Consider the following 19,334-nt stretch of genomic DNA (forward strand, 5'->3'; position numbering starts at 1 on the left):
CTGTGTCCATTTTCATTCCATCTTTTCCCCCATTTACAAGAGCAGTTTCTGTTCATTGTAGGACATGCAGAAGACATAAAAAAGAAAGTTTAAATTTTTCGTATTAACACTTTCTGGAGATATCTGCTGCTAATCCATTGCCATCTTTATTTTTAGATTTCCCCCCAAGTTCCTTTTTTGTAGACTTTATCATACATTATATACATAGCACACACAAGATCTGTTGCTTTTACATAGGAGATGTGTCTTTGAAAAACTGCAAGTAAATTAAATCACATTTTATATATCAACAGATTTCAACACTGAAAGGATTATCTGTAATAAAAAAAAAATCTATCCCTAATATGGACAACTTTGTTAATACTATTGTAACTGTATATTGTTGTATAGTTTTTATGAATTAGGAGTGGCAAAATCAAAACAGTGATTGAATGGAAACTAGATCCTACGAGACTGGACAGAACAGCTAAAACTAGTCTGTGGGGGAAAAGCAGATATATTTGGAGGAAGCGATTAATTTGTTAAAGTGGATCTGGGTCTTGGGACAAATTCGACCGTGTAAATTTGTAAAGATTAAATAAAAAAGAAAGAGTTACTTGTTCAAATATGTGTTAAGTGAAACTTGGACTCTTCCAGGGAAAGAAAATGAAGGGAACAAAGGACAGAGTGGTCTGAAATCACGGTGATGTGACTGATCAGTCACAGGCACAGTGACCGCGTGCTAGCAGCCGCACTCACTTCTGACTGCGGCTGTGATCTGTCCATGCACTCAGCGCCGCTTGGTTATAAAGTACATACAGTTATTTAACTGAAAGATAAACACATAACCTGTACTTCAACATTTTTGTCACTTGATATGTTAAGCAACCTTCATACTTTAAAAAATAACCAATTATTGAGGCAAGGCCGGATGGCTGCAGAGCACATAGGCTCCATTAAATTTGCTTACATCTAATTACTACTGCTTGAGGCAGGTGAGAAATTCATTCTTATAAGATAATTCTTTATCCAGTAGCCAAAAAATAAAGTGAAAGAAAAGCAGTGATTTTGAATCTAATTACCATCTAACACTATTTGTAGTATTTGCTCTTTAAGCCCTTATAAACCGAGACTTTGTGCAAAAACATAATTATAACTAAGTTTTTAACTGCTTAATACAAAGATTTCCTTCTAAAAAATTGGTATAAGTCATCATCAATGTCAACTATGAAATCATTTCCTGTTTTCCATATTAAACATTTTACAGTCATTTAAAAACACTGTTATTTAGAACTTGTGATACTGCTCCAGTCTCCCAAAATATAACTATATCTGATCTGAAATATCTTTAACAAAGGAAATAAAAATGTGAGATTAACAAGTACAGAATAGGAAGCCCCAAAGCCTCAAGATTTAACTTAGACACTTACTTTTTTGAAATTGTTAAAAAAAAAAAAATGTATCTCCTAGCTCCAGGTCCATGGAAAACCACAGGCTTAATGGTCTTGCCAATATTCCATCTGTTGCATGGGAGATGTCCAATGGTTTTCAGAGATGAAGACAAGGAAGAGAGGTGTACTGGATTTATGTTGCAGTACCGTTACACAACACCCAAGTTTCTTTTTTGCCGAACAGGAAAATGAAACAGCAAATAAAATCTAGTAGCAAAGCTTACCCACTAATTTTATTTGTTCACATATATTACAGCATATCAAAAGTTGCTCATAATTGCCCTTATACCTTCCTGGCAGCAAAAATAATGTGTATAAGATGTTAAACTGTTCAAAAACCGTCACACATACTGTCCCATTTTAGTAGTAAATGTTTAGTAGAACAAACGCTAAAACAATGTTTTGTGGAGGCTGTGAAAATGGAGGTTCTGGGTTTACGTGAATTCTCTAGGTAGCAAGGCTAAGAAGTGATAAAATTGGGCACTGAGATGATATGTTTTGATTCTGAGTCCAGTGCTTTTCCTTAAAGATCAAATTAAGCCATAATAAAATAAAAAGTGCTCCTTAAACTCAAGTGTAAAAACAATCATGTGCCACAGGCTCCAAAAGATCAGATGAAAATGGCAAATCTTCTTGGAACAATTTTGTTACAAGAATTAGAGCAACAAATATCCAAAACAATGGACTATAAGGAGGATGAGCATTTTGATGTTAGGCATTGTGATACTGTGATTTACAGTAAGAAACAGTTGGTCTTTGTCCTTTTCTGGTGAAGAGCTCCTAAAACCCTTGGAATTTCTTAGCGATGAAAGCTACAAATGTGTCTTTTGTTATGTTAATGAGGTGACATTTGGATCCAGTTTAAGAATGGGGGCTGGTTGCCAGGAGAACCAACTTTGTATTGTTCATCTGTATCTTTTATCATATACTTTTATAATAAACTGGTCAATATAAGTAAATGTTTCACTCAATTCTGTGACACTAATTAACTGAATCAAAAGGGAGAGGTTGTCATAGCCAGTCAGTCAGAAGTACAGGTTAACAACCTAGACTTGGGCCTGGCAGGTGAAGTCTAGTGGGGAGGGGGTGTCCTTGAAACCTGTTGGTCAGAAGCACAGGTGTTAACCTGAGCTTGTAATTGGCTTCTAAGTAGAGGGTGGTTTTATGGGACTGAATCCTTTACCTGAATCCAATACTATCTTCAGATAGACAGAGTCAGAATTGAGTTGAATTACAGGTCACCTAGCTGGCATCATGGAGAATTGTTTAGTTTTGGGAAAAACCTCCACACATCTGGTGACCAGATATGAAATATTCTGTGTGAGGAGTAAAGAAGACACAGGAAGTAAACAAAGAGCAGGAAAGAACTGGGTTTCTCCCTACACAGGAAGACTGAACGGAGTTTTTCTAAAAGAGAAAGTATAAAGGTAGGAATAATAAAGATAGCAGCAGAAATTAACAAAATAGAGAACCAATTATTAACATATCAACAAAATTCAAAAATTAAAATCAATAAGCCTTTATAAGACCAAAAGCAAGTAAAAAAACAATCACCAACTGGAATGAAGAAGATGACATCACTACCAATTCTACAGATGATAAAAAGATAGTAAGAAAACATTAGGAACTCCTTTATAGCTACAATATTCAAAATTTAGAATCAATGAATAAATTCCGAAAAAAACACAACTTATTTAATTGAAATAAGAAATGAAAATTCGAATAGCCTTAATCTAACAAAGCAACTGAATTTCTAATTAAAAACTTTCCCCAAAAGAAATCTCCATGTTCAGATGGCATAAACAATAAGTACTTTAAAACTCTAAAAAAAAAAAATGTATGCCATCTTAAAGAAAATCTTTCAGACACTAGAAAAAGAGAAAATCTACAAAGCTTTATGAGGGTAATCTTATTACCCATACATGTCATCACTAGGAAAGAAACTTATAGGTCAATCCTTGTTATGAACAGATATGCAACATTCCTAAACAGAATTCCAGCAAATTAAATCAAACAATACATATAAAGGACATATTCAACATGGAATATTATATGGCAATAAAATAAATCAAATACTTAACCCATGCTATAATATAGATGAACCTTAAAAACATTAATCCAAGTGAAAGCAGCCAGTCACAAAAGACTACATACTGGCGAATTCCATTCATATGAAATGCCCAGAATAGGCAAATCTATGAAGATAAAAAGATGCAAAGTAGTTTCATAGGGCACAGAACTGGGGGTGGGAGAAGAAGATTGGAGAAAAATAGAGGATGACTGCTAATGAGCACAGGTTTCTTTCTGGAGTTACAAAAATGTTCTAAAATTTGATTGTGGTGATGATTGGACAACTTGGTAAATTTACTAAAAAACAATGAACCGTACATTTTACATGGGTGAACTGCATGGTATGTTAATTATAATTCCATAATATTTTTTAAAAAATAGTATACAGTAATATAATAGTTAAATGCTCAACACAACATATATGGAACTCACAAAGATAGGAGGGAAAACTTGGGAAAGCATATGTACAAAAGTATTTTTAATTGTTCTCAACAATCATATTGGTGGTGGTGGTAGTATTAGCATTGCTATTCTGAGACTGTTCTGTATATTGTTAAAAATGTAATATCTATTGATATGCTGAACGCTAAAATAAGTTTCCTGGGGCAGAACATATTACTATTACTACTTACATATAACAAGTAGATAATTACATTCTGGCTCTTCTCTGACCCAGTTCTTACCCCAAGAACAATGTGATGAGAATGATATATGATATTTTAAATAATTGCATCTACTGTAGGTAAGGAGTCCTGCAAAAAATAAATCTGAATCTGAATGCTTACTTAGGAAAAAAGACAGTTGACCCCCGTCTCCTTCTGAGAATGTCCTTGTAAAAGTAAAGGACATATGTTTTTACACTTCGGAATGTAAAAAAAAAAACAAAACACAAAAAAACTCTATATCTATCTATCTATCTATCTATCTATCTATCTATCTATCTATCTATCATCTATCTATCTATCTATCTAATCTTGCGAGGGTGGATAAAACTAGTGTCTCCAGCTTTACAACCCAGAAGATGTCTCCAAGGTCCTGGTCTCATTTCCCCATCCTAGAAATGTAAACCCGTACCTCCAGGGAAGTAAATCTCTCTGGATTTCTCACTGTCTATCCAATCATACATTAAATCCTAGGTCCCAAGTTTCTGTGAAATTTGCTCAGAAAGCCTTAACTGTGCAGAAACATAAACATATTTCCTTTACAACCCCACATATGTAATGTGATACAAAACAAATGAGAAATTGAGTTAAATCAAAAGGTTAGATTGTCAAATCAAACTCACAAATATGGGACCTTATCCAGTATCAACCTTAACTGATCACTTAAAGGACAGAAGTAATCAAACAGCACAGCAAATCAGGGAGAGGTCCAGGAGCGTCAGAACAGTTTTCTAGGTCCTTCCTTGTCATATTGGCTATATTCTGGTTCAGGTTAGCATAGGAGGTCAATTGGAATTATTATTATAGTACCATTCTCCATTTCTTGTCCAATAAAAACAACTTTTCTTATTGCACAATCACATTCATAGTGACAAGAAATTGTTCAATAACTTTTGGATTGATTTGAAGATACAACTATATCCCAGATATCACAGTACAGGTTTTAACAACCATTGCTTCCAGATGTCATTATGTAATGTGCTCTCCTCAGGACAACAGGGTGTTGTTCCTTTATCAGTCTAATCTGAACCAATGTACCATGGGAAAGACAAATCCCCTTTGTATTTGCGGTACCTGGGCCATTAGCAAACAAATATAAATGCCTCACTGTCCATGTTCTACCATAATCTAGGCTAACCACAGTATCCCTATAAATTATCATCCTTAGCTAGTCTTGTGACACTCTTGGTCATTCATCTTTAAAAACAACTTCCATAATGATTAAATATTCAATAGTCTTTTTGGGTAAGGATACCCAAAAGGCCCTCTTCCTGCACTGTTGACTGATACGATGTTCTACTAAAGTAAATACTGTATTAGTCCAGTCATTTGAAGCTCTGTGGCTCCTCTAGGGCTCCCTCTAGCATCTGCATTTAGACTAGCAAGTCCTTTTCTTCATTATGAGCTTTCAGGACCATTATTTGGGTCTGACATAGTACTCAAGACCAGAACCAAAAATCCCTACAAACATTGGTGCAATTTAGTAAAATGGTTATGCACTAAATAATGTAAGTTCCATGAGAGTGTCAATTAGTATACCAAATACAGCTCTGTCTGGTGCCACCGGTTTTCCATAAATGTATTTTGCATAACTCCAGAGAGATATTATTGGTAATGTCAACTCATAATCTCTCTCCCATATCTCTCTCCTTCAAGGGTGGTGTTTCAATTTCCTTAAATGAATTTTATTTATATTAACATATTCTATATCTGAAGAACTAAATCAAGCTATGGTAGGCAGTAGAAATCTGCTCTCCATCATACCTAGGTAGATATCTTAGCAACATATTGTGTTTTTGTTTGTTTTTAACACTTATTTATTGTTATTGAGGTAACACTGGTTAATAAAATTATATAAATTTCAGATGTTCAACATTATCATTGAGTATCTGTATACTCTATTGTGTACTAACCACCAGAAGTCTAGTTTCCACTGGTGACCATATATTTGACCCCCCTTACCGTTTTGCCTTTCTCCCACCCCCATTACCCTCTGGTAATCACCAATCTGTTGTCTGTACCTATGAGTTTGTTTTTGCTTTGTTTGTTTGTTACTTTTTAGTTTTATATTCCACAAGAGCAAAATCATACAATTTTTAGGTCCTTTTCCATCTGGCTTATTTCTCTTAGCATAATACAATCTAGGTCTATCCATGTTTTAACAAATGACAATATTTTATCCTTTTATGGCAGAGTAACATTCCATTGAGTGTGTGTGTGTATGTATATCTATCTATCTATATAATCACTTCTTTTAATATTTTTTCTTTATTAATTTTAGAGAGAGAGGAAGGGAGGAGAGAGAGAAGAAGAGAGGAGAGAGAGAAACATCGATGAGAGAAAACATTGATTGGCCAACTCCTGCATGTGCCCTACTGGGGAATGGGCCCACACCTGGACCAGGAATTGAACCGGTGACCTCTTGGTGCATGGGTCGACACTCAACCAGTGAGCCACACTGGCTGGGCTATCTAATTACTTCTTTACTCATTCATACACTGATGGACATTTTGGTTGTTTAATGACGCAGGTACATATATCTTTTTGAATTAGTGTTTTGTTTTGTTTTTAAATTTATTTTTCAGATAAACACCCAGAAGGATTGCTAGATCATATGTTAGTTCTATTCTTAATTTTTTGAGAACCCTGCATACTATTTTCATAGCGGCTGTACAAATTTACATTCCCACCAATAATGTATGAGGGTTCCCTTTACTCCACAATCCTCTCCAACATGTATTATTTCTTGTCATTTTGATAACAGCTATTCTAACAGGTGTGAGGTGATATCTCATAATGGTTTTTATTTATATTTCCCTGATAATTAGTGATGTTGAACATCTTTTCCTGTCTGTTCACCATCTTTCTTAGAAAATTGTTCATTCGGATCCTCTGCCAGTTATTTAATTGGGTTGTTTGTTTCTGAGTTGAATGAGTTTTTTTAAAAAAATATATTTTGGATATTAACCCTTTATCAAAATATCATTTGTAAATATCTTTTCTCATTTGGTTGGTTGCCTTTTTGTTTTGTTGATGGTTTCTTTTGTTGTGCAAAAGGGTTTCAGTTTGATGTAATATGATTTGCCTATTTTTGTTTTTGTTTCCCTTACTTCTGAAGTCAAATTCATAAAAACTCCAATGAGTCCAATGTCCAGAAGCTTAATGCCTGTTTCCTTCTACATATTTTATTGTTTCAGGTCTCACATTCAAGTCTTTAATTCATTTTGAGTTAATTTTTATTCATTGTGCAAAATAGTGGTCTAGTTTAATTCTTTTGCATATGGCTGTCCAGTTTTCCCAACACCATTTATTGAAGAGCTTGCTCTTTCTCCATTGTACGCATATTCTTGGCTTGGTTTTTAGCTGTCAATACATGTGTGGAGTTATTTCTGGGCCCTTAATTTTGTTCCATTGGTCTATGTGTCAGTTTTAGTGCATACTGTTTGGATTACTATGGCTTTGCACTGGAGTTTGAAATTGAGGAGTGTAATACCCCTGGTTTTGTTCTTTTTTATGAGAATTGCTTTTTTGGTTCCATACAAATTAGAGAATTTTGTTCTGTTTCAATGAAAAACGTCATTGGAATTTTGATAGGGATTACACTGAATCTGTAGATTATTTTAGGTAATATGAACATTTAAAAAATGTTAATTCTTCTATTCCATAAACATGGAATATCTGTCCATTTCTTTGTGTCTTCAGTTTCTTTCAACAATATCTTATAGTTTTCAGTGTACAGGTCTTTCACATCCTTTGTTAAGTTTATTCCTAGGTATTTCATTCTTTTTGTTGCAATTATAAATGGGACTGTTTTCCTCAATTCTTTCTGATAGTTCATTGTTAGTATATAAAAATGAAACAGGGTGCCACCCTGTGTGGCTTGCTGGGCCCTAGGTTCTTAGTTCCTTAGGAAGGAAACAGATGTTCATGGATGGCAGTATCGTATTTTTCTGCATCTGTGTAAATGATGGTGGCTCCAAAAACACTACTAGCAATCCCTTACTCTAAAGTTTGCTGTGAGATCAAGAGGGACCCTGATCTGCTCAACTTTTCTTTAGGACTCCATATCTACATTGCCTACCAACTGAAGGAAGGACCTTGGACAACTCCCTGAGAAGGTGGCTGTCATTGGAGGGGCCACATCTTCCATGTCATTACAGATAAGGACACTTCCTGGGCTCTACAAGTTCCTCAAGGTGGGTAAATGTATAAATAATATAAAATGGAAAATATGATATCTGTGAAGAAATGAGAAAAAATAAAAAATAAGCTTACACCATTTCTTAAAAAAATGCAACAGATTTTTGAATATTAATTTTGTATGCTGCAAATTTACTATAATTATTTATTATTTCTAATTTTTTTTTTTTTGGTGGAGTCTTCAGGGTTTTCTAAATCTATAAAACCATGTATTCTGAAGATAGTGACAGTTTTACTCCTTCCTTTCCAACTTGGATGCCTCTTATTTCTTTTTCTTCCCTAATTGCTCTAGCTAGTACTTCCAGTACTATGTTCAATAAAAATGGTGAGAGTGGGCAACCTTGTCTGGTTCCGGATATTAGAGAAAAAGCTTTCAGTTTTTAACCATTAAATATGATGTTAGCTGTGGGCTTGTCACATATGGCTTTTATTATGTAAAGGTACTTTCCTTCTAAACCCATCTTATTGAGAATTTTTATCATAAATTAATGTTGCATCTTGTCAAATGCTTTTTCTGCATCCACTGAGATGATCAAATAATTTTTATACTTCATTTTGTTAATGTCCTCTAGCACATTGATTGATTTGTAAATGTTAAACCATCCTTGCAACCCTGGAATGAATTCCACTTGATAGTGGTGTATGATCCTTTTAACATACTGTTGTATTTGATTTGTTAGTATTTTGTTGAGGATTTCTGCATTAATGTTCATCAGAGATACTGGCCTGTTATTTGCTTTTTGTGTGGTTTCCTGACCTAGTTTTGGCATCAGGGTAATGTTGGTCTCATTAAATGAATTAGGAAACATTGCTTCTCTTCAGTTTTTTGGATGAGTCTGAGAAGGATAGTTATCAAATCTTCCTTGAATGTTTGGTAGAATTCACCAGTGAAGCCACCTGGTGGTCCTGGACTTTTGTCTTTTGGGGGGAGGCTTTTGATTACTGCTTCTATTTACTTACTAGTGATTGGTTTCTCAGCTTTTCTGTTTCTTCATGATTCAGTCTAGGAAGGTTGTATAAGAATTTGTGCATTTCTTCAGGGTTGTCTGGTGGTATATAGCCTTACATAGTATTCTTTTAAGATCCTTTGTATTTCTATGGGATCATTTGTAACTTGTCTTTTATTTCTGAGTTTATTTATTTGAGTCTTTCTTCTTTCCTTTATTAGTCTAGTTAGGGGGTTGTCAAATCAGACTCATACAAACCAGACACCTTACCTAGTATAAAGCTTTACTAATAATTTCAGAACACAGGCAATCAAAGCGCCAGGTGAAGCAGGGAGGGGGGCAGAACCATCATTGTTACCCTCCAGGTGTTTTCTGGATACACCAAACCTGCTGTGATATAGGTTAACATGTAAGGTCTCTAAGCAATGCATATAGTTGACATCACTTACACAGAAGATAGCTATTTCAGTCACAAAACATCTCTAATTCATATTCAGATAGTTACATACCATACATGACACATTCCAGGGAGCCATGCCCCAAATCCAAAGGTTTTGGGTTTGTTTACAAAAATCAATCAAAGCAACCAGATATTTCCTACTAAAAGCAGTTCAAAGATAAGGACTCTTCCCAGACAGTAAATATCATTAGTGACTTTGTTCTGTTTGTGTGTTTTTGCCATGAGGTCTGTAGTTGATGTTTATAAAATTATATGAGTTCTTCCTTCTTTTTAGGACATTTACACTAGATACTAGAAAGAATATATTGTAGACCCGCTATTTGTTTTTGTTTTTCTTTCTTTTTTTGTTCCTAATAATTATGGGATTTTCTAATAAATAATATATTCTGTGTCCTTGAGAGATTTTTCAATGTGAAAAAAAGGAAGCACAGATGAAATACAGAATTATCACCGTTCTTACACAGCCCGAATCTGACTTCAAAATGTCATGAGCTCATGAGGCATTATATATATAAAATCCAATTAAAAGAAATCTGGGTACCTTGAAGAAATGGAAACTAGAAATCTAGGTCTCAGGCAGAAAATGTACAAGATGACCTCATATGTTCATAGCACAATTTACAGTCATGTGCCACTTAATGATGGATATGTTCTGAGAAATGCATCATTAGGTGATTTCATCACTGTGCAAACATTGTAGAGTATTCTTACACAAACTTAAATGGTACAGCCTATACACACTTAGGCTATATGGTATAGCCTACTGTCCTAGGCTACAAGCCTGTACAGCATATTATTATATAAAACAACACGAGATTAAATCAAGCAAAAGAGGAAATGATGCAATCAAGATACATGGTAAGCATGAGATGTACAGGGCTGCTGATAAAAACAAACTTTTCATTTGTAAGTAGAAAGAGTACACTCAAATAACTATAAGAAGTATAGTATAGTAAATACATAACCCAGTAGCATAGTCATTTATTATCATTATCAATTATTATGGAATGTACATAACTGCAGGTGCTATACTTTTATAAAACTGGCAACGCAATGGGTTTGTTTACACCAGCATCACTATGAACACATAATGCTTGTGCTACAATATGATGGCTGCAATGTCACTAGGCAACAGGAATTTTTCAGCTCCATTACAATCTTAGGTCCACAATTGCATATGTGATCCGTCATTGACCAAATTGTGTTACACGGTGCACCACTATAATAGCACCAAACTAGAAACTAGCTACATGTCATCAGTGATAAAGTAGACAATTAAATTGTGGTACATTCCTACAATGGACCTTCATACCATAATGAGAAGTCAACAAATTATTGCTTTATTCAATAATGTGTAGGAATCTCATAAACATAATGTTGAGCCAAAGAAGCCAGACATGATGGGAATATATTGTATGGTTCAATCATATTCAATTTAAAAACAGGAAAAAAAACCCACAAAAAACTAAGCTACAGTTTTAAGTGTCAAGAGAGCTGTTTCTTTTGGTAAATACTGACTGGGAGGATTTTAGCGATGTTCCACATCTAGATTTGGTTGTTGATTACACAGGTCTTTTCACTTTGTGAAAATGCATCAGATATCATCAAATTCATCAATTCTTAGTTATGCACTAAGAATCTGTTCACTTTTTTGCATTTATGCCACACTTCCATAAAAGATTACTTAAAAACAAAATGTGATGTAGATCTGTATTTACTGACATAGAAAAAATCTCTAAGGTGTATTGCTAGGTAAAAAAGGGTACATTCCCAATCAATAGATACCATTCACGCAGTATTGTAAAACATATAAAACAATCCTAATACTTCTACACATACACATACCAAAAAAAATGTGATCTAGAAATATGATCAGTCATCACTCTAGTGTGTGCCCCCAGGAAATGAAGTGCTAGGTGGGAGAGGAGAGGCTAGCAAACACATGTAATCTTTTCTTAATCTATGAAAATTTAATATTATATAGCAAGAGCGTTTTCATGTAATACTCATGCAATTAAAAATGAATATTTCTGAAAGGCAGGACTTTTCTTAAACCCAATGTGCAAATGGCTCTTTAAATAAGTCTAAAAACTACAAACTTTGAAAATACTAAGTTGTTATGTGAGAATTTCACGAGTTCACTAAGCCCACAGACACCAAGGTTATCTAACGCAATGATCAGAAATATATTTGTATAATTCATGTAGAACCAATCCTTTTCTAAGACCACTCCATAATCTAAAGGGCCCAAAATTTGCTGAATCCCTCTCCCCATGGAAGGATCCTATTGTGCCATATTTTTCTTGGAAACTTACCCAACAACTTTAAAAGGAGCGAAAAAGATTGGAAGCCTATACTATATTTTCTGAGTGATGAAATGTGCCATTCAATAAACCTTTCTATAATACTGTTCTCGAACATAACTTTCATCTTTGCATACCTATAGGTCATCAATAGAAACTATGTGCTATAAATGTTAAAATCAAATCTACACTCCTGTCATTGAGAAACCAAGGAAAAATTAGCACAGTTTTATACTTTACCCTAAAGTGTAATACAATTAATCACCATCTCTGATCCCTACATAGAAGTACACACACATCCACACACACAAATAAAAGGACACACAATATTAGTTACATGCTATAATAAAAGTGGCAGCAGCAAGGTCATATTCTTTGGCTCAGTCTTTCTAATGAGCAGGTTCTCTCTGGGTTCTAATCCGTCCCATTCTCCAGTAGTAAAAGGGATTGTGTGTGTACTGTCAAGTGACGTGTCACATAAAATTCATTACAGAACTAGGCAATCTTAGAATATACAAAAGAAAGAGAGTATACTCTATATAGATTCATATAGAAAATTTATGACAGATATACCTATAGTGAGAACTGTAATCATAAGAGTTGCTCAGTAACTTTTTCTCAAAAATAAGAATACAACACCACTTCAATTCTTTTCCTTTTATCAACTGCAGGTCCTCTAAACAAGGCTTTCTACTAATGGCAACATCTAGACTTCAACAAGAAGAGTGTTTACCAAGGAGAAATAGTATGGGACCTTTCTTCTAAAATGTGAATTAAATGCTATTTAAAATGTGAATTTATCTAAAAAATATTCCACAGCTTGAGACCTCATTATTTCAGAGATCACAAAAGTAAACACTCTCAAATGAGGTATATGATTTAGGCTTTGAGAACCCTGAGGCTCCAGGGCATTTCCTGTAATAGGTTCATGAGATAAATGTATTGGGCTCAAACCCTATGGTTTCTTGAAAATGAATATAATTATAAAAATGCAAAACAACAAATTAATGTGTTAGTATGTAACATCCATATTTGAATCAGATTACCACCTGCCTACAATGTTGTGTCTATGCTAACTGATCAAATGACATTCCTTCAAATGTGATTTTCTCACCATCCCCAACAAAAACCCACTACTCTGTTTATTTCTGGTACCACGAACAAAGCCAATCATTCTATTTTAGCATTATTCAAAATATGTTTAAAAAATACAAGGGAAATAGTATGTGTTGTGCCTAATACAGTTTTTAAAAAGATTAGAAATGTAACCTGTATTTCCTGTTTCCTATGAACCTGAATTCCAAATTCTATAAAAAGAACTTAAAGGACCATAATACAATACCAGTTTTAAAGGCAGTTAAACATTTAAAAATAAAATGATGCCCTGGCCGGTTTGGCTCAGCGGTTAGAGCATCAGCCTGCGGTCCGGAGAGACCCGGGTTCAGTTCCCGCTAAGGGCATGTACCTCGGTTGCAGTTTGTCCCCGGCCCTGGTTGGTTGTGCGGGTGGCAGCCACTCGATGTGTCCCTTTCACGTCGATGTTTCTCTCTCTCTCTTCCTCTCTCTCCCTCCCACTCTATCTGTACAAAAAATGGAAAAATGTCCTCGGGTGAGGATAAAAAAAAATAATAAAAATAAAAAATAAAAAAAAAATAAAATGATGAGGCTCATTATCAATTACTTTGGTAAGTGGTCAAAAGCTCATTTTAAAAATTTCCCCTTACTCAATTTCTTGTGACTCCATATTTTTATATTCTAAATCATTCTTCCTTTGTTGTTGTAACTGCTTATTAGTGAACTCATTATCTGTGTGATAACAGACAGCTCCCTTAAAAGTCTGGCTACATACCCAAAGCTGCTACTTTGATGATGATCGCCTGAATGTTAGATGATATCATCTCTCGGAGCAAATCTTCTTGGTTTCTCTGCCAAAGGTAAGCTAACGGCTGAAGATTAAGCCTTTTACACCTATAAAATAAAAAGAACAAAAACAGATGTTATCTGATGATATCTTAATGTACTATATTTGGCTCCACAGCAATTACTTTGATTTTAAACATAACATGTCTCTCAAGGATTTTAGCATTTAAAATGCAAATTTTCAAAACATGTTTTGTATTATGAAGTTTATATATATAATTTAAACAGATAAAAATAAAATCTCCAGGCAGATTAGAAGTATTAATTTTAGTAACACTCTCTAAGTTCAGAAATCTATGCAAAAACTTCCAAATACCAATGGATAATTATTCTTGTTTTTAGAACTTCCTTGGATATCAAAATTGTGAAGCATATGAAAATAGGCAAATAAATTTAGTCTAATAAAATAATTATGTTGATTAAATTTACAATACCTATGGTTACACAAACTATTCTTATCTATTACCTGAAATTTTTAAATAGAATTTGACTGAGTGGGGAAAAAAGAACAAAAGACACAATATAGAGACACACTGTACTACTACGTATTTCATGTGATGGTGCAGTAGAGAGAACTGGGTTGTAGAGTCAGGACAAAGCTGAGTTTGAAATCTACTTCCGCACTCACTAGCTGTGACTTCCGCAAGTCAAAACTAAGCTTGAGGTATTTAGTTTCCTAGTTCATAAATAGGGACAAAGATGTTTTCTTTTACAATTCTTGATAAGATTAAGAGATTAGAAAGTGTGGTTATCCTTTACTCCTCTTTTCTTCACATTCCTCATTCAATCTACCACAAGGCAGAATATGATCACTTCTCACCAATAACACTACTAACACCTGGTTGGCGGCACCATTACCTCTCAATGTCAGTCTCTCCGAACCTCATTCCCTGCTTCTATCCTTGCCCTTTTAAAATCAGTTTTCCACACAGCAGCCAGTGTGATCCTTTTAAAACATAAAATGGATCATGGGATTCCTCTGCTCAAAACCCTCTTCATCACTCCCAGTGGGAGTACTTACAACAGACCTACATGGACCTCAGCCTCGTTAGCGCTCACCCCTTATCTCCTACTACTCACCCTCACTCCCGCCACCCCTATCCTGCTCATTTTTGCCTAATACTAGCCACGTGCCCTACCTTCTTCACTTGCTTCATGCATCTGTATAACTGTCACTTTCTCAAGGAGGACTAAAATTGATTAAAAGTAATAAAATGAATGTAGTACCATGCCTGGATAAGATAGGTGTTTGCTAAGTGGTAGTCAGAGCCAAGTGACTTGCCCATGTCACACAGTAAGTGGCTGAGATCAGATTTCAAACAAGAAATATGGCTCTAAACCCCATCATCCCTAATGTCTGTAAGGCTGCCTGGTTGACTACTCCAGCCCACACTGATCTCTTTCTCTCAGAAAATCCCAAACTTAGTAAATGTACCACATGTTGGGTCATTTACTCATCCATGGCCCTAAAAATATTACTATGTTTTCATGTACATATACTCTGACTTTCAAAGAAATGAAAACCTTACAGCAGAGACTTGTGGATATATTTTTCCTTTGTACAATGTCCCAGAGCATACAGAGCAATGTTGAGGCAGTTAATACAAGGAGGAAACTGAAACTAATGATGCTACACAAGTATTACAGTTCTTGCTGTCCTCACCAATGTTCAATGACCACTGATCAAACCAGTCCCTCTACCATTTTTAGCTGAGACTTTTTCAATTGAAAAAAAAAAAAAATTGTATTCCTTTCTGTCCTTATTATAAAATTCCTGACTGCTGCTTTAATATCCACAATCTGTTGACTATTTGTAGACTTAAATCAAACTTAGTTTGTAGACCAATGGATGCCCAATAAAAGTCTTTAAAATTTTGAAGAATAAAATTATTGCAGATTTGTTTTATGGTATAAAATCTGGGCATTTTAACCATGTGTTGAAGTGTTCCTGAGACTGCATTTTGAGAAAAATCTATCCATTAGTACGCTATGGGCCTTCCTTCCAAACAGCCTACTAATTAATAGCACATTTTCATTTATCTTTTTAACTTTCATCAATAGATAGCAGCCCTCTCTATACTTTGGCTACCCCTTAAACCATGTGGGTTTGAATGTATTCAAAAACAAAGATTTGTAAACTAAATTCTCAGAGAAGATGACCTAAAAACTAAGGAGAATAATATTATTTCTAATGTATGGCTTAAGGGATATGCAATCCAGCTCCATCTATAGTTTAGTTGTTCTTAAATACAGGCAATCAGAATGTAAGGAAAACTTGTTCAAAATACGTGTATCAGCTCTCCCATTTCCACCTCCACTCTCCAGAGACTCCAATATATCCCCAAACATGAGTCATAATCCCCTTCACATAATTATGTTTTGCCTTGCATTCCTGTCATTTACTTTTAAAATTCTGTATTGGGGGTGGGAGGGTTATTCCTCACCTGAGTATTTTTTTTTATTGATTTTTAGACAGAGTAGAAGGGAGGGAAGGAGAGCGAGAAACAATGGTGTAAGAGAGACACATCAATTGGTTGCCTCCCACATAACCAGAAATGAACTCACAACACTTTGGTCTGAGGCAGATGCTCTAACCTCTGAACCAAACCAGCCAGGGCTAAATTCTGTATTTTTAAAAGCCTTACATTTACTGTGGAATTGGAGAAAACAAGTAAGATAAAAATAAAAATTCAAGTGTTCAAGTCCATTAATATATGTTTCTTTTTTTATCCTCACCAGAGTATAAGTTTTCATTAATTTTTTAGAGAGAGAGAGAGAGAGAAAGGGAGAGAGAAACAGTGGTATGAGAGAGAAACATCAATCAGTTACCTCTTGTACTCACCCTGACCTGGATGAAGTTCATAACCTAGGTATGTGACCTGACTAGGAATTGAACCCGCAACCTTTTTGGTGTGTGGGATGGGTCAACGCTCCAACCAACTGAGCCCCCTGGCCAGGGTAATATGCAAGTTTTTAATGAGATAGTCAATATGAAGGTTTCTTTATCGAGAATAAGAAAACTATTACATAAATACAGCCCTTATCTTATTTCTATTTACCCTCTTGAATGGCAGAATTATTTAGTTAGAGGCTAAGTTTTGCTTAAGATTAATACTGGAGTCCACACTTTTATTATTGCTAATATAATTATTTATAAAGCCTCTATACAATATTTTATTTATCTAAATAAATAAAAAATAAAAAAAAATTCATTCACGTTATTTTGCCAAATAAACATTAAATAATCATTATCATTTGACCTTATTTTTTTAAAAAGATTAATGAAATGAACTGTTTTGGTGTTTGTAGGTACAGACAATGCTCCTAGCACTACATCTCCTGGAGGGGGAAGGAAAAGAGTGGGGGAGCAACAACCTACAACCTCCTTGAAAGATGAATAACTATAAGTATTTCAATCATGAATATTTTTGGCCAAGAACTGAATCCTATGAACCAAAGAAGGGGAGATTCCTTAATTAGCTTTTGTTTTTCTTTAAGATATTATTGCATTCCTTTTATAAGCTCCTAATTTTTTATTACAAATGATGAGGAGTAAAAGAAATTAAAAGGGTGTAGTAGTTCAAATAAGAAAAACTGAAAGTAATACTTTATACTTTAAAAGTCTTTGCCTCAATTTTTTATTACAAATAATGTATTTTCCTTATGCTAAGGAAGTTTACATTTTCTCCATGTGTGATATAAAAATAGAACAACAACAAAAGTACAACTTTTGTTACTTAGTTAAATATATAGTTCCATGGGGCAGGCAGAATATCATATCATTCTTTGGATACAATTATATTTTTTATTTATTCACATTCTTAAAATACATATGTATTTAAATACAGAACAAATAATGTTCTCTTACACATTTTCTACTCGAACACGCTGATAGTCAGAAAGTATAGCACCTACTGATATCCCTTCCACTTCTTCTTTTTCCTGAAAATAAAGAAAAAAAATATAACATCAAAAATAAACAAACATGTGACACTGTATCATGCTTGGAAAATTATAAATGAACTGTGTCTCACCTAGGAAACCGCTGGAAGTAGAACGATTTACTGAAAATGCAATCCACATTCAGAAAAAACAATACATGTATTTAAGTCATTCTCTCATCTGGGTAGAAAGTAATTATTCTTTTTACTTAAAATCCAAATAACTAGAGACCATTTTCCATGAAAAAGGAAAAGACTAGGGAGCATTACTAAAATATTTTCTCACTTAACGTACTAATAAAGACTCACTGATGTTTGATGGAAATATTCTGAGAAATTGTCCTATTTAAGGACAACATTTTCCTAGATTATCTTTAAAAAAAAAACAAAACAAAAAAAACCGCAATGGCTTAAGTAGATAAGGGAACACAGTGATTTTTATCTGTATCTTAGAAAAAGATGATTGACAAAAAAGAGGAGCACCAGGAAGCAGAGATGTTAGAGCCATTGCCTAGATAACAGTATATATAGTACAGCGGATAAAAAAATCTATGATGGGAAGGAAGCAATGAATTATTATCAACAGAGTTACAACTGAGAACACCCAGTAGTATACCCAGCAGCGTCCCACAGGGAAGAGGACTAGTCTATCCAGCATTCTCATTAATGACCTGGAGGAGAATGTAAATTCCAATATGATCAAGTTTGCAGATGATACAAACCTAGTATGGATGAAACAAAAAAGAAGAGAAGATCAATCAAGTACATGGATGAATATGGACAACTTGGGGATTTGGAAGGACAGGCCTAAGATGAGATTTAATGTAAAGAAGTACAACATAATATACTTACAGAAGAATAATATACACTACAGGTATAAACTAGGGAACTATTATCTAGAAAATAGATATAAAGAAAGTGACTAGGGGGTAATTACTAACAACAAACTAAATAGAAATTCTCTGAATAGGTATAAAATAAAATCCATCCTAGCATATGAAGTACAGAAGGAACTACTTCAAGGAGATGACTTCATTATTAATACTCTAGTCTTTCCAAACTTGGAAACCTACAAAGAAAAACAATAGTGTTTCACATAAAACCAAGTGTAATATTTCAAGACATACTGAAATAACCCAGTGTGTCCTAAAAGGGTGCCATAATAAATAAACAAAAAAGCACAACAGGAATCTCTCATGTCTTTGGAGATAAAGCCAATTTAAAGTTTCCCCTTCAAAATGATAGAGAAATATCTGCCAAACCTCTCCAAAATAAAAAGACTCTTTCTATTAGATAAAGTGTCCAGGAAAAGAGCTATTTCCTTTACTTTTCTATTTCAGCAACCTTGTGAGAACATTTGCTTATAACCTTACTCTAACCTTCCTAGCCATTTTCTTTTCA

The 19,334-nt window shown here is 34.4% G+C and overlaps 1 protein-coding gene across 1 annotated transcript in view; it reads right to left on the bottom strand.

Annotated features, from left to right (window-relative positions):
* DPH6 (diphthamine biosynthesis 6) overlaps positions 1 to 19,334 on the bottom strand; it is a 161,820-nt gene that overhangs the window by 41,705 nt on the left and 100,781 nt on the right. Inside the window, exons 4-5 of the mRNA XM_036266574.1 lie at positions 17,861 to 17,934; positions 13,922 to 14,040 (exon numbers count right to left, since the gene is read on the bottom strand). Coding sequence (XP_036122467.1) covers positions 13,922 to 14,040; positions 17,861 to 17,934 — 193 coding nt within the window. The remainder of the gene's footprint in view (positions 1 to 13,921; positions 14,041 to 17,860; positions 17,935 to 19,334) is intronic.

This window comes from Molossus molossus, unplaced genomic scaffold, assembly GCF_014108415.1.
Source record: "Molossus molossus isolate mMolMol1 unplaced genomic scaffold, mMolMol1.p scaffold_m16_p_1, whole genome shotgun sequence".
NCBI classification, from domain to species: domain Eukaryota; kingdom Metazoa; phylum Chordata; class Mammalia; order Chiroptera; family Molossidae; genus Molossus; species Molossus molossus.